We start from the raw sequence: 27,775 nt of genomic DNA, 5'->3' as shown, positions 1-27,775 counted from the left end.
ATCAACGTTTGTTACATCTATCAACGTTTGTTACATCACACTCCCATAAAACAATTTTTTTTTTTTTTTTTTAAATCAAGTGAGGAATTGGGTTTATTGTGCAACCAAGTTCAAGCTGCCTATTATGTTAAATTAATCTGCCATTTACAGGTCATAATCGAGTTTAAGGAATACTATAGCGTTAAGAATGCACATTTGTATTCTTAATGCTATAGTGCCCTGTAGCCATTTAGTTTACTGCCCCCCTCTACCTCTGAGTGCATCTAAGGGTAGTTCGCTTACCTTTTCTCCCACACCATAGGGCTTTCTCTGTGGCAGGTCCCGTCTCTATGGCTTAGATCATCGAGATTGATGATCTCAGTGAATCTGTTTTCCCATAGGAAAGTATTGGGGGGCTAGTGCTCTGCAAAATGCTGCACTGCACTAGTTTCTATGAGACCATCTGAAACCGTATAAGAACATCTGATTGAAATAGACGGGTTTTGAAGGCACCAACTTTGTCTATGTACTTTGGAAACTCTATGTCAAAGTTATAAAACTAACAACTTAAAGGAAAACAATGTGTTGTTAATATGGTTTCCTAAAATACAATAATATGCCATGACTGATCCAGTGTAACATTGGATATATTTATACAGAGGGATGTCACTGATCAAGTTCATCTACTGAAAAAATGGATATAGTAGAAATAATCTGCAATACTACTGGCCAATGATGGCCATTCACCAGGTCCCACCAGATTCCTGTATGTCCACATTGTAAGCTTATCTTTTTCTGTTTGCACATCACTCATAGAACCCACCTGTCATATCTTTGTCAAACACTGCACTGAAATCTTCAGAAGGTAAACCTAATTAGCAACAGGCTTTCAGCTTATCACAAGTCGCCCAGCAAACCTTCCTTATATTGCAGCAGCCAGAAGGAAGTAAGGGAGGAGGAGGTGAGAATGGCTGGGGAACCAACTTTTGGGTAGGACTGTTGCAAAATGGTTTAACCCATGAAAGAAAAAAAAAAAAGACAGCACCAAGACCCCTTAACAACTTTATTGAGCCAAAGTGGTTATATGGGGGTGTTCTTTTAAGCTGGAGTCAATGCACTATTACCTATTGTAGTGGTTATATTTATAGTAAGCTCCAAGTGTTTTTGCACAATGTGTCAAACTGTTTGCAAGCAGGTTTGATAAATACAAAAAAAAAAAACAAGGATCCCAGGGACAACTGTGTTCCGGCCTTTAACTCCCTGTATGTCTAATACAGAATTTAAGATTTGCTATATCTATTCCGTACATATTTGGATGACATTGATAGACTAAGCCAATCAGCTGATTTTGTCTAACATTTGTGTACTATGGGGGAGGGGTGGAGGGTTATTAACAGCCAATTGATTGCCAACAAAGTGTTCTTGTGTTCTAAGGAGTCACTCTGGTTCTGTTAGATCCTAAAGGATTGGCTAACGGAGGTGTGTAACAGAAGTTAGGGCTATCCTGCTAAAAGCCATGCAAAATACTACAAACTCTCTCTCTTACTTTCATCTGCTGATCAATGGAGCGGTAACTGTATCATGTGTCTATGCCTGTTTTACTACGTTTCGTTTAAGTACACTATCAATGACTAGTTTTAGTGACAACATATACTAGCTTATATCTAGTGTATATGTATTGTTTTTTTGTTTGACAGCCTTTAATAAAAAATATTAATGAATTGCTGAAAGCAAGGAGCGTGGTCTCTGAATTTACACTTATTTTCAGTGATTAATTGTATTATTAATTCTATAACTGTTTATTTCAATTTGATAAACCATTCCAGAAACCACCAATGCATCGACCCCCCCCCCCCAACCCCCTCCCCCCTTCATATCCTCTTGCTAATTCCAAAGACAGCTGGCATAAAATGTCACAAGTAAAAATACATTACCTGCCTCAAAGGCAAATTTATATGTGTTCTTACCAAGTTCCGTCTCTCTGCAGTAGACACTGACCACAGGGATTGCCACAAGGCCTACGTAGAGAAAAGGTCAGTGCAGGCTGGGTCAGCCTCATTCTTTGATACTGACGCCCAGGCCGCTTCTAGTGACCCCAATACACCAGGTATAGCGTTCTGGCACTGTAAAGCTTGCAAAACTGGCACCATGTGACTGTTCTAATTTTGTATAAAACCTGGTGCAAAAAAGTGCCTCCTGGATGGAAATAAATGCCTGGGAAGAGATCAAAGAATGCAGAATTGACAGTTGATCCTTATAGCAGCAACAGAGGTCCTGGAGCCATATGTTTGATGACTCTGTCTTAGATAATCGCTAAAGTACTTTTCTTTCAAATTGAGGGTTTAACTGGGATAAAGGAAAGGTGGACAGGATTCTCACACTCACCTAGGGCTAATAATGCTAGGATAATAGAGTACATTCGTACAGAGCCAAGGATATTTTTATTCTACCATTATCCATTTTAGCCTCCGGGCTGTTGGGTTGTGTTTACAGTCAGCCCAATGCTGATTTATCCACTTTAGTTTCTTGTGCACATTACAGCAGACTAATAACACCAGTTCACTTCTGTTTACTTTGTTGCAAATGATTTAAAGTGTGCTTGATGTTGTTCTATTAAACAAGTTCACGATTTTGCTACAAACGTTCCATATATTAAGGATGATAAACTTATACCTGTCAGGATCGGGACAGGGATCCAACACGCAGAGTACAAACAGGTACAGGATACGTATACCGGACCTTAGAATGGCCGGACTAACGTACGGAGAATATAGAGAGTAGTCAAAGACAAGCCGAGGTCGAGGGAACGAGAAGACAGGTAAGCGAGGAACAAGCCGGGTCAAGGGTAACAGAGATAAACAGAGTAAGTAAAACAAGCCGGGTCAGAACCAAAGGGATAACAGAAATACAAGAGCACTGTGTGACTAGGCAGACTAGAACCACGACAGGGCAATGAGCAAATGGGAGAAGCAAGTTTAAATACCCTGGCTCGGAAGGGTAGACACGCCTCCGACGAGTCCTGATTAGTCTCTGAAGGATTGAGTGACAGGTCGTTCCGGGTTGGCGTCATGACGTCGGTTTCCGGACGTCATGCTAGAAAAGGAAGTGAGTCCCTCGCGGCCGGCGTTTACGTGACCGGATGGACCACGAGGAACAGAGGAAACAGCCCGTCCGGACGGATGGACGTCTAAGTCTCTACCTCACTCGGAGGTAGAGACTTCAGGTACCCTGACAATACCACAGTCGTGGTGGGTTTGATAATTAGATCAAGAGACACCATTTGGTCCTTAAATAGGAGTCCTTATAGTGCCCCTTTGTGGGAGCCCACTATATATATTTTTTTCTTTCCTTTTCTTATTTTTTAAATTAAAAATGTTCCTTTGTTGGGGGGCGGAGCCAACAGCCAAGGCGAGCGGTCGCAACTCCAGCGAGCTCCGTGCTGTACGAGCAAATTTACAGTCTAAATCTACGAATATCACCCCCCAAATCAACAAAAGAACCACGCTGCTTACCCCGACAATCTAGGGGGCAATGGGGAAGAAAAACAAAACTTAAATCGGACGGGACGAGCCCAGGCGCAAGTATTGGGGACCTGTGGCGGAGAGCATGTGAAGCCCAAGAGTCCCACATGGCGGACTACACAGACTTTGTAGACAACCTCACTAACTCCGATGCCCTAACCTCGGACCAAGAAGAGGTGACCTTGCCCACTACCCGACCACCGACGCAACCTAAGATACCGTCGGATGCGACCCCGGTCACGAAGGCCGAGATGAAAGAGCTGCTGACGGAGCTCCGACTGTGCCTCCAGGCTGACATGGCGGGTATGAAAAAAGACATTCAGGGCCTGTCGGACCGAATGAGTGCCGTCGAGCGAGACTCCAAGAGCCATACACAGCAACTCACCGCGCTGCAGCGAGACGTAGTCTCCTTACAACGACAGCACCTGCAGGTAGACCAAAAAATGGCGGCGATGGAAGACACGAGGCGGGCCAAAAACCGCAAAGTAAGGGGAATTGCAGACTCAACCTCCGACGCCGAGGTGCCCCACCTCATACGACGCCTGGTAAGCACGATCCTCCCCGCAAAGCAGGCCAAAGGTATATGCATTGAAAACACATTCCGCATACCCAAACCCACGACTGCCCCAGCGGCGGCACCCCGGGACATAATAATTAAATTTCAAAAGCGTCAAGACAAAACGGCACTAATGGCCGCCCTCAGGGGACACACTCCATATATCTTTGAAGACATGTCCCTCACATTTTATGCGGACCTGTCTAGAGGTACGATGGCATGGCGCGCATCTCTTAGGCCACTCACCGCCTTACTCCGCGCACACAGCATAAAGTACCAGTGGCGAACACCCCATAAACTACAGGTGCTTAGGGGGGACGATACCTACCTGATAGCCGACCTAACGGAGGCAAGAAGACACCTGGCGGTCTGGGGCCTCCCTCACGACGCCTTGCAACAGCCTACCAAACCCACCACCACTCATACATGGAATCCGGCCACCTCCGAGACATTTGTCCCGAGAAGAACCACCCCAACGGTACCATCAGTGAGCCAACCATGACACCTTCCGTGGAATTAAGGATCCTCGCTTCTCCACTATTGCGGTTCCCTGGGCTATAAGAACTGCACTGTTCATACAGTGGATTACCCCCTAAAGAACACAAAGAACACCAAGAATATTTTTTCTTCGATTTGATTTACCCATTTACTTAGGAACTATCCGACACCAAGATGCCGCAGCATATATTTGAGAAATGACCCACCCGACTACTCTCTAGACTGGGCGACCCCGCATAGGTGCCATATATATTTGACAGAACTTTTACAGAAACCCGTTGGCCCAGTTTATTCGACAGTTTGTTTTTTGTGTTTTGTTCTTCCTATAGGCTTTTCCATAGGCTCTTACTATATCTCCCCCTGGGGGAAACTGCAACTAGATAGGCCTTATGGCATGGTAGACTGAGGGCAAGTTCAATGCCTTTCATACGGATAAAATCGCACTTAGAGTCAGTTACTTAGTCTGTGGCCCTATTGCTGCTAATTACCTACACAGAGAGTCCGATGTCCCAGGGCACGCAGACTCTCCCAACTGATATTACCAAATAACTGTATTGTGATTATGTTATGCTGAGCTGCCCTGGTCTATTTTGCTATGCACGCACTGAATGGCGCTAGTTATATGTCCAATGTCTCATTATACCACAGCGCGCAAGATACCTATCGCTAGTAATTAGCCTATCTCCCCTGGGCAAACTATGTCACCGAGCAACCAGCCACTGAGCTGACCCCCCCCCCCCCCCCAATTATTTGTTTAGCCTACAATTGCCTCCACGCAGGCTTTGAAAGTAACAATCCACCAGTGACCACCCTCACTCTCTAGCGCAGTCAAGATGATGTGTGTAACTGTTCTGTTCTAGTTAAACGAGCAATTCACAGATCCGGCTGAGCAGAGCAGAGAACAAGAAAAACTCCCGGAAAGCGACACCAATGCATGTTAAAATGTATAGCACTATCCTATGCCCAAGTACTAAGTATCCAAGTCAGAATAAATGCTCAACCAGGCAGTCTAGGCATAGTAAACCTGATTAGCAACACCCAAACGTCTAGAACCACTAATATTATACCATGCTATTTAGTTATCTTTAACCTAGTATCTCACCTCTTGATAAGCGGACCAGGCCGAACTCCTCGGCAAATGACAATAATATATATAAAAATAAATGTCCTCTAATGCCTCATGGGTCCCCTCGTTTAGCTATATCTGAACTATACTGTGCTGGCAATAATAAACAGAGCATTGCATGCTAGCATAAGGTCTTTAGTGACCAGATGATGAGTTTGGCAAGAAATGGTCAATGTGCCTTAAGTAACAAAGACATAGTAGCAGAGATTTAGAATGTGTGTGGGACTTTGTGGCTGCCCGTTTGGAAGAAGTCATGTGGCTTTTAAATAGAAAGTAGATTATATTCATTAGAGGTATGCTTCTTTTAGTCATTAATATTCCCTAGAGCTTGTACACAGAAAAGAATTTCTGAGCTAAATGTATGACATTCCTCCTGTACAGCACTGCAAAGTTATTTTAATCAATTTATAAAAAAAAAAAAATGTTCTAAACCTTCATCTTCTTTGTGTTGGAAAGTGGTGTCCACATGTGAGCTGAGAATTCCTGGCATTTGACACGGTCTAATAGATTCCATGAAATATGAATGTAATAAAGATGTTCTGTTTTAAATTACATTTTTACGCACTCTTCTTGTGCATTTTTTTCTGCTTTTGTTCCTTAATCCATTTACAATCCACGCCCCTTTTCTCTACTCAACTATGAATACTGCTTGCATTGGTTTAACTCTGAAGAAACAGAGTAAAAATTTACAAACATCTGCTAGGGTGAAATAGAGCTGAAAGATATGCATGAGCTATAAAGGGCGGTTAACAATTAGCACTTTGTTTAGGAGGCCAAAAAGTTGGTGCTGGAATTAATGCTGCACCGACTGGTACAACAGCCGTCAAATTTAAATTTCTAGTGTGTCAAGAGGCATGGTCTCCAAAATGTGTCACTCCTGGACAAACTACACAGGGAAAAGATGACAGTAATGATCTTGTGAAGTTCTCACGGATCCTTGTCAAAGTAATACGAATACAGAATCAGGACTTGTGATACAGTCTCAAAAAAATAAAAATAAAATGTACATTGTAAGGGTCTCAAAGCACACAACCACAAAATGGATGTTATCCAACGCTGGCATACAAATACAACATGGTCGGAAAACCAAACTTTAAATCTATGGACAACATTTGAATAGGTTTATGTTTGAAGACATTTATAGAACAGATTCAGGCTACAATATTTGTTGCCAACTAGCCCCCAGCACACAATTGCCAATATCTCCAGATGTGAAGTGTTTCAAGCTGAAACACTGCGAGAATCCAAGCTCTTTAACCCCTTAAGGACACATGACATGTGTGACATGTCATGATTCCCTTTTATTCCAGAAGTTTGGTCCTTAAGGGGTTAAAAAGGTGAAGTGGTCAGGTGATTGTAGTACCATTTAATAAAAATATCTCCTTTTCCACTGGAAAAAAAATATCATAATTTAATACAGAGCACTGTGTTTTTCTATGTACTTTGCAGAGTATATATGTTACAGTTAATGTGCAGAAATCAGTTAATGTGCACATTACCTAAGTAATCTGCAGATTAACTAGGGCGATCAGTTAAAGTGCAGAAAATTATTTTGTTTCTCAAATATTTCTCAAATTACCTAGGTAATCTGCAAATTACCTAGATAATCTGAACATTATCTACTAGGCACTTGTTAAAGTGCAAAATAATTATTCTGTCCTCCATCTCTGAGTGGCTCATAGCTCTGGAGGACACCATGGTGTGCACAGGCTGCTGTTCTGGTCTGGACCACATAGTCACATACCTCTTCAAACAGTTATCCCGAACTGGTAAGAAACGAGCGCTTCCTGCACATTATGCAGCAACACCCTGAAATGATCCCAGCAGATGCTCTCCACTGTTCTCAATATCATCATATATTTGAAGACTGTCGGAATCAGTGGTCCATGAGCTCCTTGGTCTCATTCTCCTCAATGAGAGAAGTATTTCTCGGACTTACGGAGCAGCATTGTTAGTAGCCAGCCCCCCTCTGAGAAGCAACAAGCCATGCGTCTATGCTTTGAGAATTTGATGGTGGAGGACATTGAAAGGAACTTGCTCACAAAAAGAATCAAGACAGTTTCACACAGAATCTGTCTGCCTTCAGACGACAAGTGAACGACTCTGCAGAGACTGCACTGAAAGGGTGAAACAGGTTCTGCAAGGACGTTTTTGTAATAAATAATTTCCTCTTTACCGAGGGAAAGAAACAAACATTTTGCACTTTAACTATACGGAAGCAGTTAATGTGCACATTACCTAGGTAAAGTGCGGAAAACTCTTGATTCCGCACTTTAACGGAGCAAATCGGTTAATCTGCAGATTAACTAGGTAATGTGCACATTAACTGATTTCTCACTTTAACTGTAACATATATAAGAAAAGCTTTTGCTGCACTTACCTGTAGTAACTGAATGAGCCCAGTCATTCAAGACAGAAGGCCGTGGATGCAGAGAACTTTGTACTGGCCCCTGAATGTGATACCTGCATGCCAGTCTCTAAAACAGGTGCAGTACCACATCCTGTATAGTATTTCACACACAACTATTTAAATTTGTACAAGGACGTTAACATTAGAAAAAATAATTAATTAAAGGAGATTGATTGTTTATTTTAAGAAAGTTTTCTGTTACCTGAAGGCCTGGTTTCCTGATATCAATAAAACGAAGTATAGAGTCAGAGCTTCCTATGGTCACACTGTTATATGGGGGTGGCATTGTGGCAACTGCAGTGACGGGTACTTTGATATCTCCAGCCTCGTAGGTTCGAATGGTTTTTCCTGTTAAAGAAAAAAAAAAAAAAAAACTTGTCTTATGTCTTTGGTTACAGCGTGTTTAGAGTAGCAAGAGGTGGAGAAGCAGTGCACCAGTCACTTGATGCAAAAATGTATTTTGTAAAGTACAATCTGTGGCTGTGGGCATACTTTGATTCTTGAGTTCTTAACCATCTACTGCAAAACTACTACTTGTGGGTGCTAGGATTGGATTACAATTAATAAAGCTACTGCTAAAATGACTACACAGTGCTCTCAAAAAGAAAGTGTCCAGAGATACAGAATGCTTAAAAAAGCAGAGCAAATCTTTGCTCTGCACTGTGTGAGTGATCAATTTGTGGTCACCTCCCAAAATATAAAATAAACAAAAATTAACAAAAGGAAAAAAAAAAGTTTTTAGATCTCATGACACTCTTTACAAAATGTTTTATTTTTGGAGTCAAGATATACAGCTTTTGCCAGTAAAAAAATACTTGCTAGAGTGTACCAACATAAAGAAGCTGTAATAACATTAGCAAACCATGAAAATAACACAAGCCTCAACATTTAATACTTGTTAACAGAACGCTAGCCACTTGTGCCCACAGCACAGACGTGCAGGAAAGTCCTTGCCTTCATTCATCAAGTTCATAATTGTTGCAGCAATTTGTAATTGTTATAGCCGCTAATCTCCTCTCCCTACTCGATCATGCCTTAGGTTGACGCTATTTATCAAATGAGATCATTAAAGTACGGCTCCTATGTAGTTTGGATTTACTGCAGAACTACTTATCTCATAAACCCCTTTTGACAGTCCTCCCCAAGAAAAGTAATGGACAAAAGGATAAGCTAGCAGTGCTAGGCAACCTTTGGCACTCCAGATGTTTTGAACTACATCCCCCCTGATGCTTTGCCAGCATTATGGTTAGAGGAAATGTGAACCCAAGCTGGAACGGCTTCAGGGACACTGAAAAGTAGTACTACAGTGGCGATTGTATCTGATGAGAGGACCTTAAGAGATAATAAACTTTATTGCGGGCATCATAAAAAACACATATATGATCCCAATAAAATATATATAGAGAAAAGGAAACTTACTACACCTTAACAACTATACACCCAGACTGTGGGGGAGGGAGCTAAAGTAAGACAGGGTCTATAGAAAAATATAGATTGTCTATACAGGGAACTGAGAAGATGCCTCTAAAAGGTAGCCCTGCTAAAATAAATATCGAGTGAGCCTCTGTAGGTATAGAGTCTATATACGGAGGCTAGATATATGCAAATGCTAGGGCTAAAAAACGGCACCAGACAGTAACATGTATAGAACTCTGTGGTAGCTGAATATCAACTCTGTTATTCCTGATATTCAGCTACCACAGAGTTCTGTCTGGTGCCGTTTTTTAGCCCTAGCATTTGCATATATCTAGCCTCCGTATATAGACTCTATACCTACAGAGGCTCACTCGATATTTATTTTAGCAGGGCTACCTTTTAGAGGCATCTTCTCAGTTCCCTGTATAGACAATCTATATTTTTCTATAGACCCTGTCTTACTTTAGCTCCCTCCCCCACAGTCTGGGTGTATAGTTGTTAAGGTGTAGTAAGTTTCCTTTTCTCTATATATATTTTATTGGGATCATATATGTGTTTTTTATGATGCCCGCAATAAAGTTTATTATCTCTTAAGGTCCTCTCATCAGATACAATCGCCACTGCAGTACGACTTTTCAGTGTCCCTGAAGCCGTTCCAGCTTGGGTTCACATTTCCTCTTTCTGTATATATACAAGGGTCATGCCCTATTAGTACTGCAGACACACTCTAGTTCCCACTCTTGGGAACCTCAGCACTTCTGTGCCCCCCCTTCAGCATTATGGTTATAAGCACATTACGGGAGACATGGCCCACAACATTTGGAGTTTCCCCTACACCTGAGCTAAGGCTTTCGAGACACTTTCCAATTCATGTATTAGCTGTAGATTAGTAGAAAAAAAATAAATTCAACTGCAATTATGCATTTTAGATATGAATCAAAACAAAGTGTTCATCTCCAGACTGGAATGTCTCCTTAAAATTCTGGATGATACATCTTTAACTCATCAGAATACTTTAAGGATATGGTTATCGTATTCTTATCGTTTTTCATTTTTATGGTTTTCTGCGTTATGATTTGGTTCGTTTTAGGTTCACTGTATACTGGTACGTTTTTACTTTTGAAAAGGCCAATAAAATGTAACTGAAAAGGCAAAAAAAAATGGATGATATCCACATGTGCTCAGTGAGCAGATAACTTCAACCAGCAGACCTCTTTCCATGGTTAGCATACAACTCCTTTTATAGAAAGCAGCCTCTTTATGCCAGGGGCAGTAGATTTACGGTTACGGTCTATGTTGACTTGCATTCATTTGGATACAGTCACCTTTGCCATTTTCCTACATTTATGCCATTCCATGCCAACCAACCGCAGGCTGTTTTGGAATTGAACAATAGCGGTTTGTAAGGCAGGGCAAGATGTACTGACATTTTCCACATGCCCACCCTAGATGGAAAACATGACAAAACAGAAGGCAATATTCCTTCTAGAACAAGAATAATGGAGAAAGATTTTTACAGCCCATTAAATATATTTCAAACAAGCATTTCCAAAAACCACCAAAGTGTGATTATACTTTTATTTTATCCCCCTATTTCAAGGAGAATAAATAAAATACTTCAAGTACTACACAGACATCCACTGTTAAACATCCAAATATATAACACATGCTTGGTGAAACAGGTTTACTTTGCTTAAAATATAAATGAGGAGTAAACTGATTTCACAGTTTTGATTTCCATCCAGGCAAAACTATTCCTAAAAAAAAACCCAAAAAACAGACAGACATTCTCCTTTCAAAACCACCATCCCCCTAATGGTTACATTATTATATGGTCAACTCTAGACTGCAAAAAAAGGATAAAAATGCAAATGTCCACTAGATGGCATGCTGTGTCAAGGAATTCACCACAGTACGCCATGCATGCATTAGAAAAAATAAAAGACAATGTAACCCTACATTAAGATATGGAGCAGCCTATGCCTCTGTGGGGAATTGGTGTGGTTAGGAGGCAACCGATATTAGCTTTGTTTATACACATATACACTATTGCAGCTATATTCAGTGAAAAGCATTTAACTTATTTTTAAATGTTGTACGTGGGGTAATTGTCTATACCTACTTGATATTTCCTATCCTAATGTTTCTAATACCCCACCTCCTATAGATTGTAAGCTCATTTGAGCAGGGTCCTCTTCAACCTATTGTTCCTGTAAGTTTTCTTGTAATTGCCTTATTTATTGTTACATCACCCCTCTCAAAATATTGTAAAGCGCTACGGAATCTGTTGGCGCTATATAAATGGCAATAATAATAATAATAATAATAATAATAATGTAAACCAGCACATTTCAGCAAGGTTTCTCACGAGTAAATTATATAGACAAAATGCACTGGTTAATGGCAGGTACAAATATTGCAGACATTCATCTGCATTCTATACACCTATCCTGCCAGCCTATTTGAAGATTTGTTTGTAACTCATCTGATCTCCTATAGGTAACAAATATGTTTTTGTAAGGTGGGAAGAAATAAAAATTAAATATGGAAAATTACATCTATTTATACTGCAAATCAGTTCCTCCCTGTCTGTCATGGTTATAAGCTCTTCCCTTTGCACCTGTCAGTCAGCATAGAGAAAGCATACAGAGAAGAGGAGACATGAAACAAGGTTTCTGTTTTTCTTCTTCATTTGCATTTTGTGCCCTGGCTGTGCCTTGTCTGAAATGGATCGTGATGTAATTTGCTAAATCTTTAAAGGACCACTATAGTGCCAGGAAAACAAACTCGTTTTCCTGGAACTATAGTGTTAATAGGTCCCGCCAGAGCCGGTCTGGCCCACTGGGATACCGGGGAATTTCCCGGTGGGCCGGTAGACTTGGGGCCGGCAGTGCAGCATTTGACACATTTTTTCCCTCCTGTGAGTTTTTGTTTGGAGGCTGGGGCAGACAATTACCGAGGTGCCTGCTACACAGTCAGAGGTGGCAGCCAGCTGCAGCAGGGAGGAGTGAGAGTCTCTCCCACATTGCCAGCTCCTCTGCACGGCCTGTCTGGTAAGAATTTAGCCCCCGCACTGGAGCTCTGCCCACCAGCCTCAGCCTGGCAAACTTTCACACAGGAAGAGGAAGTACAGGAAGCACCTCATGAAGGATCCTCACACTGAACTTAGAATCGAGAGAGAGAGCGAGAGAGCATGTCTGTAGTGTGCAACTGTTTGTCAGTGTGCATGTGGCTATCAGTGAGCTTGCAGTGTGTATCAGTGAGCTTGTAGTGTGCATGTGTGTATCAGTGAGCTTGTAGTAAGCTTGTGGCTCTCAGTGAGCTTGTAGTGTGCATGTGTGTATCAGTGAGCTTGTAGTGTGCATGTGTGTATCAGTGAGCTTGTAGTAAAGTTGTGGCTCTCAGTGAGCTTGTAGTGTGCATGTGTGTATCAGTGAGCTTGTAGTGTGCTTGCGGCTATCAGTGAGCTTGTAGTGTGTATCAGTGAGCTTGTAGTGTGCTTGTGGCTATCAGTGAGCTTGTAGTGTGCTTGTGGCTATCAGTGAGCTTGTAGTGTGCTTGTGGCTATCAGTGAGCTTGTAGTGTGCAGTGGCTATCAGTGAGCTTGTAGTGTGCAGTGGCTATCAGTGAGCTTGTAGTGTGCAGTGGCTATCAGTGAGCTTGTAGTGTGCAGTGGCTATCAGTGAGCTTGTAGTGTGCAGTGGCTATCAGTGAGCTTGTAGTGTGCATGTGGCTATCAGTGAGCTTGTAGTGTGCATGTGGCTATCAGTGAGCTTGTAGTGTGCATGTGGCTATCAGTGAGCTTGTAGTAAGCTTGTGTAAGCTTCTCTGAAACTGCTATGTTTACAGCAGGCAGGGTTAACCCTAGATGGACCTGGCACCCAGACCACTTCATTAAGCTGAAGTGGTCTGGGTGCCTATAGTGGTCCTTTAATATAAACTTTAAACTAAATAACTTTAAAAGAAAAAAAAAAAAGTTATAGGAGATTTTCAATGGTTTATCCAGCGGTGTACTTTTAGGTAAAGTGACCGCATATTAGATGTGTTTTGTAGATTAAATGTACTGCATAAACAGGAAACTTTGCTTTCAAATAACAAAAGCAGACCACGAGTCACTCCACAAATTTGTATTTTATGACTCACTGGCTTCTTCAGACCCTTTTGGTTTTAGATAGTGTGCTGAATATATGTTGCAAGCATTATCTAGGTCACTGGTCATGTCTGCTGTAGATTGTAACAACAGGAAGTGGTGTGTCATTGGTTAAGCTATGATCAGTAATGATGCATGGTAAAATGGTCTCTTATTTACTTTATTCCCATATCTGGCCACTACTGTGGCATTGTGGTCTTGTTTGTTACATGTCATAATAATAACTTTGTAGAAAAGTTCTCAGAAGCTCAACTTTTATTCATGTATTAAAAGGAACAATAAATGATTAGCAATACAAACATGTCTTTTTTTAATGTTTCAGTCCCCCAGCCCACGTGTGCAATAAAATAAATGGTTTTAACGTAACCTTTTTCCAACACAAGTCTCCCTCACCTCGCCACTTCCTGCAGTTACATGGCCTCCTCAACAAAGGTCCAATCAAATGTTTCTCATAGAAGAGGATTGGGAAAGTAATGCACAAAGTTTCCAATTGGGGCTTCCACATTACATGCCAAAGTTTTACTGGCTGTCAGGAAGAAGGCCTCTTAAGGCAAATGTAATTGTGCAATGCAAACATTGCAGTTTCTAAAAAAAAATTGCATGGTTAAAAAGCATATGACTACTGCACCCAGACCACTTCATTGAAAGTTAACTGTTGAAGTGGCTGCTTCTGCAGTCAGATATAACTTACGAGAGTAAGTAAGTAAAGTATTGACTATCTCCCAATCCTGGTACTCTCATAGGTACATGAGAAGAATATTTCTTCTCTTTTAATAGATTTTTTTCGGTGTGATAACTACATTAACGAAAAGTAAAAAAAAAACGCAGGTCAGGTTCTAAGGACCTGAAGAGTTTTTCTATAAGTTTTTTTTTTTCTTCAGAATTATTTGAAGTTTCCATTGCTAAAACCCATACAGTTTGTATTCTACGCAGCCTACATTATTTGAAGAAGATGCATTCTGATTTGTGTGTGTAATAAAATAAACATAGAAATCTTTGAAATAACACAATAGAGGATGTATTTATGAAAACATTTGTCAAAACTAGAAAGAACGTTTTGTCAAGCGTAAAATAATATAATTTTTATCTCTTAAAGCCTTAATTCCTACCTGTAAACTGGTCCCATATGTTGACTCCTCCATCACAGCTTACTATCTGCTGAACAGACTCCAACTGCCCCACATAAAATACAGACTTCTTGTGTTCAGTATAAGTCAAACGGGGTTCTATCTCCTTGGTGCCATCACCATAGTTATACAGCGGCCACAAACGAACAGTTTTGTCCTTACTTCCACTCAAAAAAAAGTCTTCCCCATTTAAGGGATGGACACATTTGATGGCTCCGGAATGCCCTGCAAAGCTCTGAAGCTTGATCTGGTGGAAGTAAAAGTGAGGTTCTTGTTGACTAACACCAATCTCATACTGCCAGTATGCCAACCAGTTTCCACACAGGCTATGGGCACTCTTTTTCAGGTCCTGCTTGAAAGAGTTTTCATCAGATTGAAAGTTCTCTATGACAGGGCTGCAAGAACTTGACCTAGATGCTGTGTACTGGATATCTTTAGGTACTTGTATACGGTTGCCAACCAAGACACTTCCAAAAGTACCCGACTGTGTGTCATCTTCAGCGTTACGGAGTGGGTTATATATCCTTGACTTATACTCCTGGGGTCGCACTTGACTGTCCATTTCCTTTGGAATCACAGCTTCTTGATAGTCCATTGTTAGATTCCAGATTAAAGCATGGTTGGGCAGCAACTGACTCATGCCATCACCTTGCAGAGAAAACAAAACAATACAAAAAGTATGAATTTATATAAATATTAGATGCATATAGCCTGATCTTGTAAGATCTCTGACCTCAAGCAGATCGGTATGTGCCTCAATCTTTATAAAAAGAGCCACCAGTCAACCCAGGGTATTATTCTTTTTTTTTTTTTTTTTTATGCTTTATTTTTGGTGCAATAAGGTTTACAAACAGGCCTGCGGTGCCACGACAGCAGGCACAGGCGCAATAATGCAGACATGGTCATGACAATATTCAGTTGCACAATTTTTGGTAAAAGACAAGATGCATACGTTTGTTTGTTTGTTGCATATAGATTGTGTACATCAGCAGTTGTGAGATACGTTATTGAGTACATGAATATAGACTTTGCCTATACACTAGGAACATGCTTAATAACATAGGCTAAACATAAGAGATAAATTGAGAAAACTCACACACGGGCTGTGTTTAAGACTGTGGGTACCATGTTGTATAGCTTGGGTGTTTAACTGTGTGGATTGCATCACTCCTTTGAGAGGTAGGGTAGTTAGGGCAGGCAGGGTTAAGCTTGATCGAAGCCCTTGTGAGTCACATTACTAGATTTGTATGAGCCCATAAGTCAGGTAAACTGGATAGCTAGGGTTAATAGTGTGTTAGGGTTCGGAGGGTTGAGTGCACTTAGGGCGTTTTCACACTTCCATTTTACCCTGGGGTTCCCGTGCGGCTATTCTCACCCTGTGTGCTACTTGCCCCTAGTACATTGCAATTTTTAACTGTGCTAAATAAAATGAGACTAAATAAAACGAAAACAGTAGAGACCATTGCCGACCACATGACTTGCAAAATTAGGTTCGTCCATTCCTCGCCGGGATCAGCCAACAGCCTGCTGGGGTGTTACAGTGTCCCGTAATGACGCTTGGAGCTTGTCCAGTGGCATGTACGAGGGTAGCGTTAAGTCCGTGTGGCGTGGGTGGATGAGACTCGGAGAGTGCCACCTGGGTCCCTTCGACAATGCCTGTTCCCGTCGTTGGGCTAGATGTGGAGTCTGGAGGGTCCCCTCCGTTTGCCAGGTTCGTGGGCTGGGTCGTTCAGGGCGTTTTTCCCGACGGTGCCCCATCTTTGGCAGGGTCTGTTGCTTGGGTGTGCGGGCCCACCGGGAGCTCAGTTTGGTCGGGCGCCATTTTCTGGCTCTCTTTGTAGGAGGACATTTACTTCTGCATGGTGAAATTGATGGCGGTACCTTCAGCGGGCTTTTAGTCTGCCTGTGTGCCTCCGCGTGTCGTGCCTTGGTCTTGGTTGCCATTTTCTGCCAGAACTTTGCCAGTATAGACTCTAGCTTGTCCATGAGGTCAGGTATTTCCACGGCCTGAGCGCACGTGGCGGCGGCCATATTGCGGGACCGTGCCTCGTCTCGCTGCTCGCATGCCTCTCTCGTCAGGATCTCTGCCCGTGTGTGTCTTCTTGGGGTTGGACCGGGATAACCCCCACCAGTCCGGGGGGGGGGGGCAGGGTGCCCGCAGGCTCACAGCTCTGGTCTGTGGACTGGGAGAGCGTCCGTCTCTCCCCGTCTCCTTCGACTGCAGGCCACGGCTAGCCATCATGGGCTCCCGATCACCAGAACGCTTGGGTAAAGTGTCAGGCTTATCACCATTTTTTGTCGATTTTGTCGAGTATTCATAGATAATCGGTTAGTAAAGCAGGAGCTCAGCTTTCATGCGTCTGCTCCGCTTGCTGACTTGGCCCCGCCCCCCCCAGGGTATTATTCTTTGCAGTTTACTCTTCCTCTGCTGTTATTTTTCTTGTATGAAAAAAAGCCACCAGTGCTTATTTAAGGAATGTATGGGTGAAACACAAAGGTCACACTATCAAGAACAGCTAGGTATTTGCCTCAACTGTTTTGGACAAGCTCTGAATGACAGAAATGGTGACCAACATGTTTAATAAGATATAAGAATAATAAGATAATATAATAATAAGAATAATATAAGATAATAAGAATAAAAACTCATGAACATTAGTCACCACATTCTCAGCAGGAACCAAGATTCAGACTTTACACGTGAAGTATCTCCTCCACATGTACAGTGATGTGAGCTGGCCACCTTAGGCCCCCCACCTCCCAGGTGGTGTATATCCACTAAGGGAGAGTAGGCAACTGCTTACTAGGGAACTCTGCTGAAATAAACTAGTTTAGAGGGGGGAAAATAGAGGAGGCGGCGTGATCTTCCTGCTCTTCCTTAGTGCTCCCTCATGCGCTCTGCGGTGATGCCAGGATAGGACGTCACTCCGGCCCTGGCATCACTCAGCGGCACACAAGGGAGCAATGAGGGAGGTGAAAGATTAAAGCAGCCACAGTGAACCCCAGGGAGAAAATCCCCACTGGAACGGAGAGAGAGGGCTCACACCAGCTCTCACAAAAGTGGGCCTCAAAATTTTTTACATAAAATAAATGTGTTTGTGTGTGTGTATATATGTGTATGAGAGTGTCTGATCAGTGACAGTGTGTGCCTGACAGTGTGTGTGTATGTGTATGAGTGAAAGCATAATTGGGGCCCAGCTCAGATTCTTGCACCAGGGCCCTGTGATTCCTAGTTACGCCCCTGCTTATGCTAAAGTTGTTTTGGTATATACCACTACAACATTTCACCAAGTCATTCGAATTCTAGCCAGATAAGAGAGACCCCTTTCTAGGTGGTGCTGCTGCCTGTTCCATTCTAACGGTGTACTTTCTAGTGCTTGACCACTTCTATTGTAGATTTTATATGAGCAACAGTTTTAATAAACAGCAAATTTTGGAACTCAAGGCAAGACCCTTACCGATAAGACAGGAGAATGGGATGAATGTGGCATAAGCCATTTCCGCACTGAAAACCTTTTCCAGCTCATCAAGCAACGTCAGATCAACAGTTCGTGTTCTCCCATCTGCGCACTGCACACTCCGCACTGAAGGTTCTGGGTTGGTTTGATCCTCAGTAATAAAGACCTGTAAACGGGATATCAGGGGAAACCATGCAGATTGCTCCACACTTTAAACCTTGCAAGAATTGATCATTATATGAATATTAGCGTATCAAAGAACTAAATTTAGAGTATCAAACAACTACATGGAAAATATCATCGTGCAATTGTACACTTATAGCACAAAAATAAAGTCACTCTGTATTATTATTAGTAGTAGTAGTATTTATGACAATAACATTCTGCAACGCTTTAAAAGTAATTCAAGCTTAACAAAATGTTTTTGAGCGTCAAATAACAGAACTGCAAAATGTATATATTTTACATTATGCATATAGTGAACTTACCCAGGATGCTTTACAAAACATATTAAATATAAATATATTAAAATGTGAACACAAATCAGGAGTATAATTAACAGTCATACCATAGATCAAAAGATATTAGGGTAGGTTTTTCTTAATTTTTGAAAAGGAAGCAATAACGGAGTTGCTGGGAGGTAAGGGGGAAAAAAATAAAAGATAGAAGAACAAACAAGTTCAACCAAGAAGGTGTAGATAAATGAAGTTCATAAGGAGGTTAAAAATGGGAATTTAGATAGGTAGAAGAAATGTGTTTGAAGTAGGGAGGTTTAAGATTGTGGAGTGTGTGTCATACGCATGATAAAGAACATTCAGTAGAATTCAAGTAGCAGCAACAATTTGTACAAACAGTGACGGAGTAATAGAGTCACCAAGTTTGCAATTACTGTATCCCAGTGTAGAACAGCTGAAGAGGTGCATGGGGGGGGAAGCTTAGCATAGTACTGTACAGATGGATCGCATAGTTATAAATAGATTGGGTTAGTAAACAAAGGTAATAAAGGTTATACTCCTGATTCAGATGACGCCAAGATATTTGGCTGAAATAGAGAGGGACGTGGTAAGAGGTAATAAGGAATTACTGGGGGATAAGACGTGAAATAAAAGAGGAGGGGGAGGAAGCACTTAATTACCACCAATATAAAATCTTAACAAAATATGCACAGAAAAGTGGCCAGCGAACCTTGTGCTCGAATTCTGAACAGAATTAAAGCCTATTGCTTGTCAAGAGCCTCCCACAGAGAAGGATAACTGAACTGATCATTAGTAAATTTGTTAAATGGAGCTAATCTAATGACTTGAACTTGGGTGAAAGAATCTCTTAATGGTACAGTGAAGAGTTAGTGATTACGCAGCAGTGTTAATTTTGGCAGCAAATTTCAATTTAGTTTTAGTCATAGTCTTTTGACTCAAAAGCCATTTTAGTTTTAGTCGTATTTTAGTCATCCAACTTGTTTTTGTTTTAGTCGACTAAATCTCCAGTAGATTTTAACTGACACAACTGAAATCTAATGGGTTTAGTTAATACCTCTGTCTCTGTTGCCCCTTCCCCAGTCCTCTGTGTCCTCACAGACCCTCTAGGTCGACAAAATTAACACTGTTACGAAGTGCATTTATTATTGGCAGATTGTGAGCATAGATGCACTGACCTGCTCCTGAAGATCTTGCAGGATGGTGAAGTTGCTGAAGAACATACGAAGGGCTTCCCCAAGGTGCTCTTGAACCATCTTCCGTCCTATCCTGAGGCAGATTAATGAGAGGAGACTGCTGCACTTCACGCAAAGAGCGATGCGGGCCTGGGCTCCACTGGGAAACCTGTTCAAGGGAATTTATCCAAACCATAAAATGTCAGTTTGTAAGATTTAGTAAAGCTAAAACACATTTTTGCACATTTATCTGCCATGCAGGTTATGGACATTTCAGCTTTGTATTGCAGGTAGTATATTTTGTACACCTATTTTTTTTTACTGCAATATAAAGTAGTAAAATGCCTTCAGCAGTAAGGCAAAGCTCAGAGGAGGCTCAGGAATACATGGGTTAAGCAGCACATTCTGTAATAGAATCATTACTTGATTCTAAGACCTGGCATATTCTGACTGGAGAGAATGACTGCAGCTTTGCATGGCACTATGAATCAATTTCTGAGAGACTGTCTTAGCTCAGCCCTGCATGGACGAGAGTGGTGGATGCTCGTAACCAATGGGCTGGCTCTAGACTGCAGGGCTTGGCTCAGGAGAGCTAAAGAGCTTCTGGCTCTCTCTCTCTCTCTCTCTCTATTTGACTTACAAAGTGGGGGCACCAGGGCACTCCTGCATCATAACCCCCTCTCCCCTCCCTCCTCCCCCATTTTCTCTCTTTTTTTTGGCTGCACATTGGATAAGAGAGTAGGGAGCTGCAAATTCTGCCTTGTACATTTATAAAGGATATACTCCAGTGGGAGCTGACACACCCAGCCTATCACAGGCACCCAAAGCAAAGGCATTTGCATTGAAGTCAGAACAGGACAAAGAGGTAGAGGGGTCAGAAAGATGGATACCATTTAAAAATGGTTTAACCCCATAAGGTAAGACGCACCTAAAACCTCCAGACACCATCAAATATTTGTTAACATGAAGATGTTATGGTGTCTGGAGTGGTTCTTTAAACATAGAGGATTATGGCCCTTTGTGAACTCACCAATCTAGGCAATGTAATAGAATGGAGTGACCTGGACAGTCACCTTGCTGCTAACGTTTCACAAATAAGTATACGGTATGTTTTTGTTTTTAACTTTAGGGATATATGTAAGGCAAACAATGCCTGCTGTAATTATTACAAGTGGTTATGTGGTTTGAAGTGTTCCATCAGACACACCTATAGAAAGAGAGAAGTGAACTTTGCCAATGGACTTTAACCTCATACAAGGCACTATTCAAAAAGGCCCAGGAGATACAATCCTGGATGTATATTAGGACAAAAATACAATTGTGAAAGGAACATAAATTGTATCCATAATTGTGCCAATATAAGGAGTTCTGCTTTAGAACCTATACAGCAAATATTCTGAAAATAGAAAATATAAGCAATGCTTTACAATCACTATACAGTGAATGTGTATACAGTAAAAAAACAATGTGTGCACAGCAAGCAAATATAGAATAGAGACATAAAGGACAGACAAACAATGCAAGACGTCTGGAGGTGCCCTTGCTCGAGTGGGCCTGCAGAGAAGAGAAGGGGGAGGTGAAGAGAAGAGTGTCCAGTGGAGTGACTAGTTTGGTCACATGCCCAGCATAAATCTAAATCTGTATGGAGGAGAGCGATAACTAGAAGCCCGGGTGGTGGCCACACTGATGAACATTAGCGAATAAAGGGTCAGATATGTTGAGCTGTGAGAGATGAGAGACTGGATTAGGAAGGGACGGGGAAGGTTTTAGTGAAGGTGTATATCTTTAGACGTGTGCTTAATGATGGCAGAGAGGTGACAGACTGGATGTTCGGAGGTAGGTATTTCCAATGGAAGATGAACATAATCATGAAGAAGTACATGCATGTGGTGGTTAGGTAACCTTTGCATAGCTCTGCTGTTGCCAAGATGGATGAAATAAATAGCTACTTTCAAACTAAATGTTCTTTGCAAAGTTATAGCGTGAATCCTGTGCTGATTACAAGAATTTTAAAAACATCCAAGTGTTTCTCCTTGATATCTGTATTGATCAACAAAATGCTAGCTCTCTTTAAATAGCCCCGTGAACTGGAAGGTTTCTTTAATATAGTTTGAACATAAACAGGTCATACAGAGGGAAGAGGACTTTTTGTGACCACTCGAAGCTCATTACGCAGAGTGGAGTTATTGCAAAGTCTCTTTTTATGTAACTATGTACACATTATGTGACAAAAGAAAACCAGTAATGAGGTTTGTTCCTGAATGAAAGAAATATTGATCCCGGTAATGAAGTGTATTTGTGCACGTACTCTGCACATACAAACATTTGTGTAAACAATTTATATTAATTTAAGGTAATATATTGTTGAGATAAAAGGGGTTATTATTTCTACAACTCCCAAAAAAGACAGTTTTTCCATGTCAATAGAATGCAATTATCTGGATCAAAATAGAGAGAGTTCTAGACATTCCACGTGTGTTTCATCTTGTTGAACCATTTGTTCCGGAACACTATCATCATTATGGATTTACAGACACTTCATTGTGCCGAGAAGATTACATAAATTTTCAAATTAATAATATAATAATATTAGTAATAAGGCTATGCTGTGCTCTTCATATGTCTACACATCATATTAAATGCAAAAAACTGATCATTTGGAAAACACACTAGTACATAATTGGCAACTCTTTTAGACAGAATTTCCTGAGCTCCAGCTATGGGTAACAAACGTTTCTCGTCCACGCAGAGGCAAACTTAATCAATTAGAGATTAAAGCTAGCATGCAATAAATAAAAATCAGATTACTCATCACAGAGCACAAAAAAAAAAAAAAAGGAATCAAATCACATCAACAACATGGAGCAGCTATAAATAAAACAAGAACAAAGCAGGAGCAAACCGATTTGTTCCATTTTAATGCCCGAGACACACACCCCTAATTCACATTAACTGCCTAACATTATGGTGTCAGTCTCCATATTATATGAGGTGAAGGAAATAAGCAGGAACATTGCACTTGGTCACCTGGAAACCATCAGTATTTTAACGGAGAATAAAAGATTACAAGATTAAAAGATTGATCCTAGTGGTGTATTATTTTGTAACCAAATGCATAAGTGAATTCTTATCAGTGCATTTTCTGGCTTATCTTAACACTGTGGAGGCAGCCATCTTTACCTTATCTGCTAAGACCATGCACAATTTGAATGTGTGAATCCATCACAGAGCACATTTTTGAAATGCCTACTGCTTGTGCACAATATCAGGATTTGTGAATGCAAACTAGCACAGTTTTGGACAGATGTGAAACATGTCTGACCAAACTGAAATAAATATGGAAGCCAGTGGATAAGATGAAAATGGGCATATATTATAGATATTTAGAGTTCACAAAATAATAAAATAAAAAAATTTAAAAAGAGTATTTATTATATGTACTCTTACTTTAAATAATAATAAATTATCACTTTTTATTTTAAAATTGGGTTTTTGAGGATACCCAACTTATTTTGTTTGGTTTCTCCTTCTGCTGCACATTGGTTAAAAGAAGAGGGATATGCAAGTTCTGCCATTACATTGCTAAAGCAGTTCTCTCAGTGGGAGGTCTGTGATAGGTTGGGAATGTCAGCTGACACTCCCAGCCTATCACAGGTACCCAAAGCAAAGGCATGCACATTGAACCAGGGCAGGAGGATGGGCGCCATGCTTAGTACTTTAGATGAAACCATTTGGAAATGGTTTTACCCCATAGAGTAAGACGGTGCCCAGGACCTCCAAACACCATAAAATCTTAATAGAGATGAAGCTGCTATGGTGTATGGAGCAGTCCTTTAAACAGAGGGTTATTGTTCTCTGTGAAATCAATAATCAAGGTAATGTAATAGAATGGAGTGACATGGCCAGTCACCTAACCTTTCACAATTAATGTATTTGTATTTTTCTTTTTTTTCGTATTTGTATTTTTTTTTTCAGATACGTTAGGAAATGTATAGCAACTGACGCATTTAATCCAAGATACAGGCATTTCTGAATATGGATAATGGTGCTGGATATGTCATCCTTGAGTCCCACAATTCTTTACAGTACAGAATAATATAAGATGCCACAACTTCAGTAGTTATAGTAACCAGTAGAGGTTTTTAGCCAACAATGAGGACCAAGTAAAGTCTTTGTTCAGCACTCTAGCTTGCCATACAATTTAGTTTTGCTTCAGCTATTTTGTTCTATCTATTGAACTGTATACAGGGTACGGTGAAGTTAATTTACAATGCTGTGTAACAGTGCTGCCGCCACCCTGTGGGTTCCCTATTAAGGGTTAAAAAGTATGTAGAGATTAATAAAAATACTCCTCTCGGTCTCAGATATATATCTTTGCTTGGAGCTCAAAGAAGGAAGGTAAATAGTCAGTGTAGGACCCACCTAAGAGGTTTGCCTTAACATGGCAGGTGGGCTTCCATCTAATGGTAATTGGAGTTACTATATAACCTCCATTTATTTGAATATGCATAGGCATTTGGAAAGAGCGCAGGCAACTTTTTTTTCTGAAGTTAAATTTTGTTTCAGGTAGTTGCAGTTAATAGAGTCAAGAGAACTGTGCATCCCCCTAGGGGGTATGAAATGATTTAAATGTACAGTTTGCAATGGGTAGAATGTCCATATCCCATATAAGCAAAGGTGGTGCAGTCTACTCCAATAATGCCAACCCAGTACTTAAAGCAATCAAGCACTCTACAAATGTACCAGTTTTGTTCCAATGAGATACAAACAAAACCAGGACAATAGGAGTGCTTCAAGGACTTGGTTGGTGACCGATTTTGTCACAAATTTCTGATCCTACTAAAGATTTATATTCCTCAATTTAAAATTATCACAAGGCAGCTCTATCTAGTCCTAGGTTGATCCCTGGGTAAGTCCCCTATCGGACGAAACGCGTTGGGCAACCTCTCTTGTACGGGGTGTTTTTTTCCCACTTCTCTTTGCTTTTAAAATAAAATGTTATGTCCATTACCCCATAGTGGTAGAGGTCAGGAAACCCAAAACCGGCAGCAGCACATCTTGGTTAATTTTGGGAAGGATATCCATCAGGGGTGTGTCCGATAGGTAAACAATAATCTTCTGCATGAGCGTGACTGCGGCTAGCAGACCTCCTTCCTTGCGACTGTTCAACCTGCAGGTGCTGCTGGGACCAACCTGCATACAAAATATAGAAAATATGAACCAAGTTTGAATACAACATACATATTAAGCAAACCTGTATATTGCTTAGCAAGTTTTACTGACTTGTACTATTAGATACTTGTAAAATTGCATATCTGCACTTGCTGCAAATGCCTTGGATGTAAACCTTCTGCAGTGTGTCCTGCCAAACCAGGAAGGAACTCAACCAATCAAGATGATCCCATAACATTCTACAGCAATGCTGTGCTTGTCCACAAAGTTGTGATATATGACCACAGAAGGAATTTTAGGATTTATTTTACTTTGTCAGCTTTCTACTAAAGAAAGAACAGCTTAACTACCATTTCCAGAAATCTTTATAATGACATCTCACACATTTATCTTAATGTACCAAAAAGGGAACCAAGGTTAATTCACTGTAACCCAACCTACAAATCATATCCAATGTATAAGTGTCAGAGTACTTCAATTCCAAAACATGCAATTCATGCATAAATGGAAACGATTAAATTATACCTGAACATAAGATCTCATTGTACATAAGTCTGCTAGTAAACAAGTCATGTGTGTTTATATAGGAGATCACAGCAATCGCCAGATTAACAGTACCTGCAATGATCTGATAAAGGGACTTATAGAGGATTATATAAAGTGAACAGAAGGATTTCTCTGAAAGTAATAGATTTAAAGCATTCACGTCAAAATCAAAGGCTAACAAGGGCTAAATAAACAAGGCTTAAGTTTTCAGTTTTCATAGAAACTTGGGTTTATTTAAAAAAGTACAGAATAAAAAAAGTCGCCTCACTGACACTGGACGTCCTCACGCTCGTAGGGCTTCAAAGTAAGCAAAAGAGCACATTTATTTTAAGGAGGCATGCATTTGCATATAACTAATTTATCAGTCCAACTACCTTGACATATTAAGAAACGTTTGTTAATGGGGCTGAAATGGTGATTGTATGCTGTTGCACAGCTCTAAAAAAACCAAAAACAAATGACGTTATCTTGTTCATTTTGAAGTCCTATGAGTGTGTTCAAACTTGATGATCTCAGCCAATCTAATGCTTTCCCATAGGCAAGCATTGGGAGGCTATTGTTGAAGTGTGCGTTTAGCGTCTCCATGCAGACCCAATCTAATACACTGCCCCTCCCCCCCCCCCCCATCTAATACACAGCCTCCCACGGCCCCCTTCCACTAATACACTGCCCCCACTCCCACCACTCTAATTTAATTTAATACACTGCCCCTAACTCAATGTAATACCCTGCCCCCCCACTCGAATACACTACCCCACTCTAATATACTGTGCCCTACCCCAATCTAATACACTGTCCCCACTCCCACCACTAATTTAATACTGTCCCCCTCCCCAATTTTTTACACTGCCCTTCCTCCCACCACTCTAATACACTGCCCCACTCCCTCCTCCAAATTAATACACTGCACCCCCATCCCATATTCAACACACTACACAGGAAGGTCCCCCAAGCCCCTCTTCCCCTACCTTAAGAAGAGTCGTCCGTCTTCCAGGTCCAGCTCTTCTCTGCTCAAGCAGGCCAGACGCTCCTCTGGCACTGCGAGCAGGAGGGAAGGGGGAGTGGATGGCCTGCTCGGCAGACAGACACTTTGTGCACTGTAGCGCCGCACAGCCGAAGCACGCAACCGGCCATGGCAGGACACCTGTCTTGTGGCTGGTCGCAGCTACAGCACAAAGTGGCCCCAGGGCAGGTGGGCTGCAAATATATTCATTGTGGGTCACATGCGGCCCATGGGCCGCAAGTTTGACATGCTTGATTTAAATAGTGGACCACGAGAAAGTATGTGTTGGAATAGCTAGGGTGACTTTTTATTACTTTAGTCCAAATCAGTGATGACAGCTAGCAATGAATTGTAAATAAAGCAAATCTTCAGAATGATGTGATTAAAGATGAAATGTTATGCCTGAAGTTTTGGAATACATAAATTAATAAAGTTGTTGTTTTTTTATTTGCATTTGTATTTAGTGCAATACAGACACTGGTACAAGTTGGCATTCAACTGAAATTAACTCCGTCCCATACTTGTGCTGCAAAGATCACTTTAGAGTACAGTGGAAGTGTATTTATACAAGGTAAAAAAAAAACAAAAAAACACAACTATAACAAAAGATCCACTTTAAATGTACAGTGGGAAAAGGACAATGCAGTTTGCATAGAAAAAAAAAATTGAACAAACATAGAATATAAGAAACAAAAAGGAAATATAGAAAATAAAATGTTATTAGAATGCCGGATTTCGCCCTGATTAAAATTAAGATTTACACTAAGCAGATCTTTCCAGTGAAGGTTGGAAAACGTATTGATAGGCTAAAATATACTTCCTATCCTATCCTATCCTATCCTATCCTATCCTATCTCAACTATCCAGCTCAGCAACACCGAAAACATGTTTTTATAGGAAACCAAATAAATCCTCCTTAACCCCTTCAAGACCGGACTGTTTTGGCCATGTTGTACGTTAAGGACCAGGGCTGTTTTAACACTTTTGTGGTGTTTGTGTTTAGCTGTAAATGTTCCGCTCTCTCATTTACTGTTCCCATACAAATGATATATTGGGGTTTTTTTCTGGACAAAAATTGCTTTCTTTACATAGCATTATTTTGGTCATATAAATGAAAAAAAATAAAATGAAATATGGTGAAAAAAATAAAAATAGTTTTTGCTAA

The 27,775-nt window shown here is 40.9% G+C and overlaps 1 protein-coding gene across 1 annotated transcript in view; it reads right to left on the bottom strand.

Moving 5' to 3' along the window:
- WDR81 (WD repeat domain 81) overlaps positions 1-27,775 on the bottom strand; it is a 54,134-nt gene that overhangs the window by 6,779 nt on the left and 19,580 nt on the right. The window contains exons 5-9 of the mRNA XM_063443860.1: positions 24,901-25,082; positions 19,893-20,058; positions 18,242-18,407; positions 14,766-15,431; positions 8,293-8,438 (exon numbers count right to left, since the gene is read on the bottom strand). Coding sequence (XP_063299930.1) covers positions 8,293-8,438; positions 14,766-15,431; positions 18,242-18,407; positions 19,893-20,058; positions 24,901-25,082 — 1,326 coding nt within the window. The remainder of the gene's footprint in view (positions 1-8,292; positions 8,439-14,765; positions 15,432-18,241; positions 18,408-19,892; positions 20,059-24,900; positions 25,083-27,775) is intronic.

The sequence above is a fragment of the Pelobates fuscus genome, chromosome 1, assembly GCF_036172605.1.
Source record: "Pelobates fuscus isolate aPelFus1 chromosome 1, aPelFus1.pri, whole genome shotgun sequence".
NCBI classification, from domain to species: domain Eukaryota; kingdom Metazoa; phylum Chordata; class Amphibia; order Anura; family Pelobatidae; genus Pelobates; species Pelobates fuscus.
Note: the sequence above shows the minus strand (reverse complement) of the source record. Positions and strands in the feature narration are given on the sequence as shown.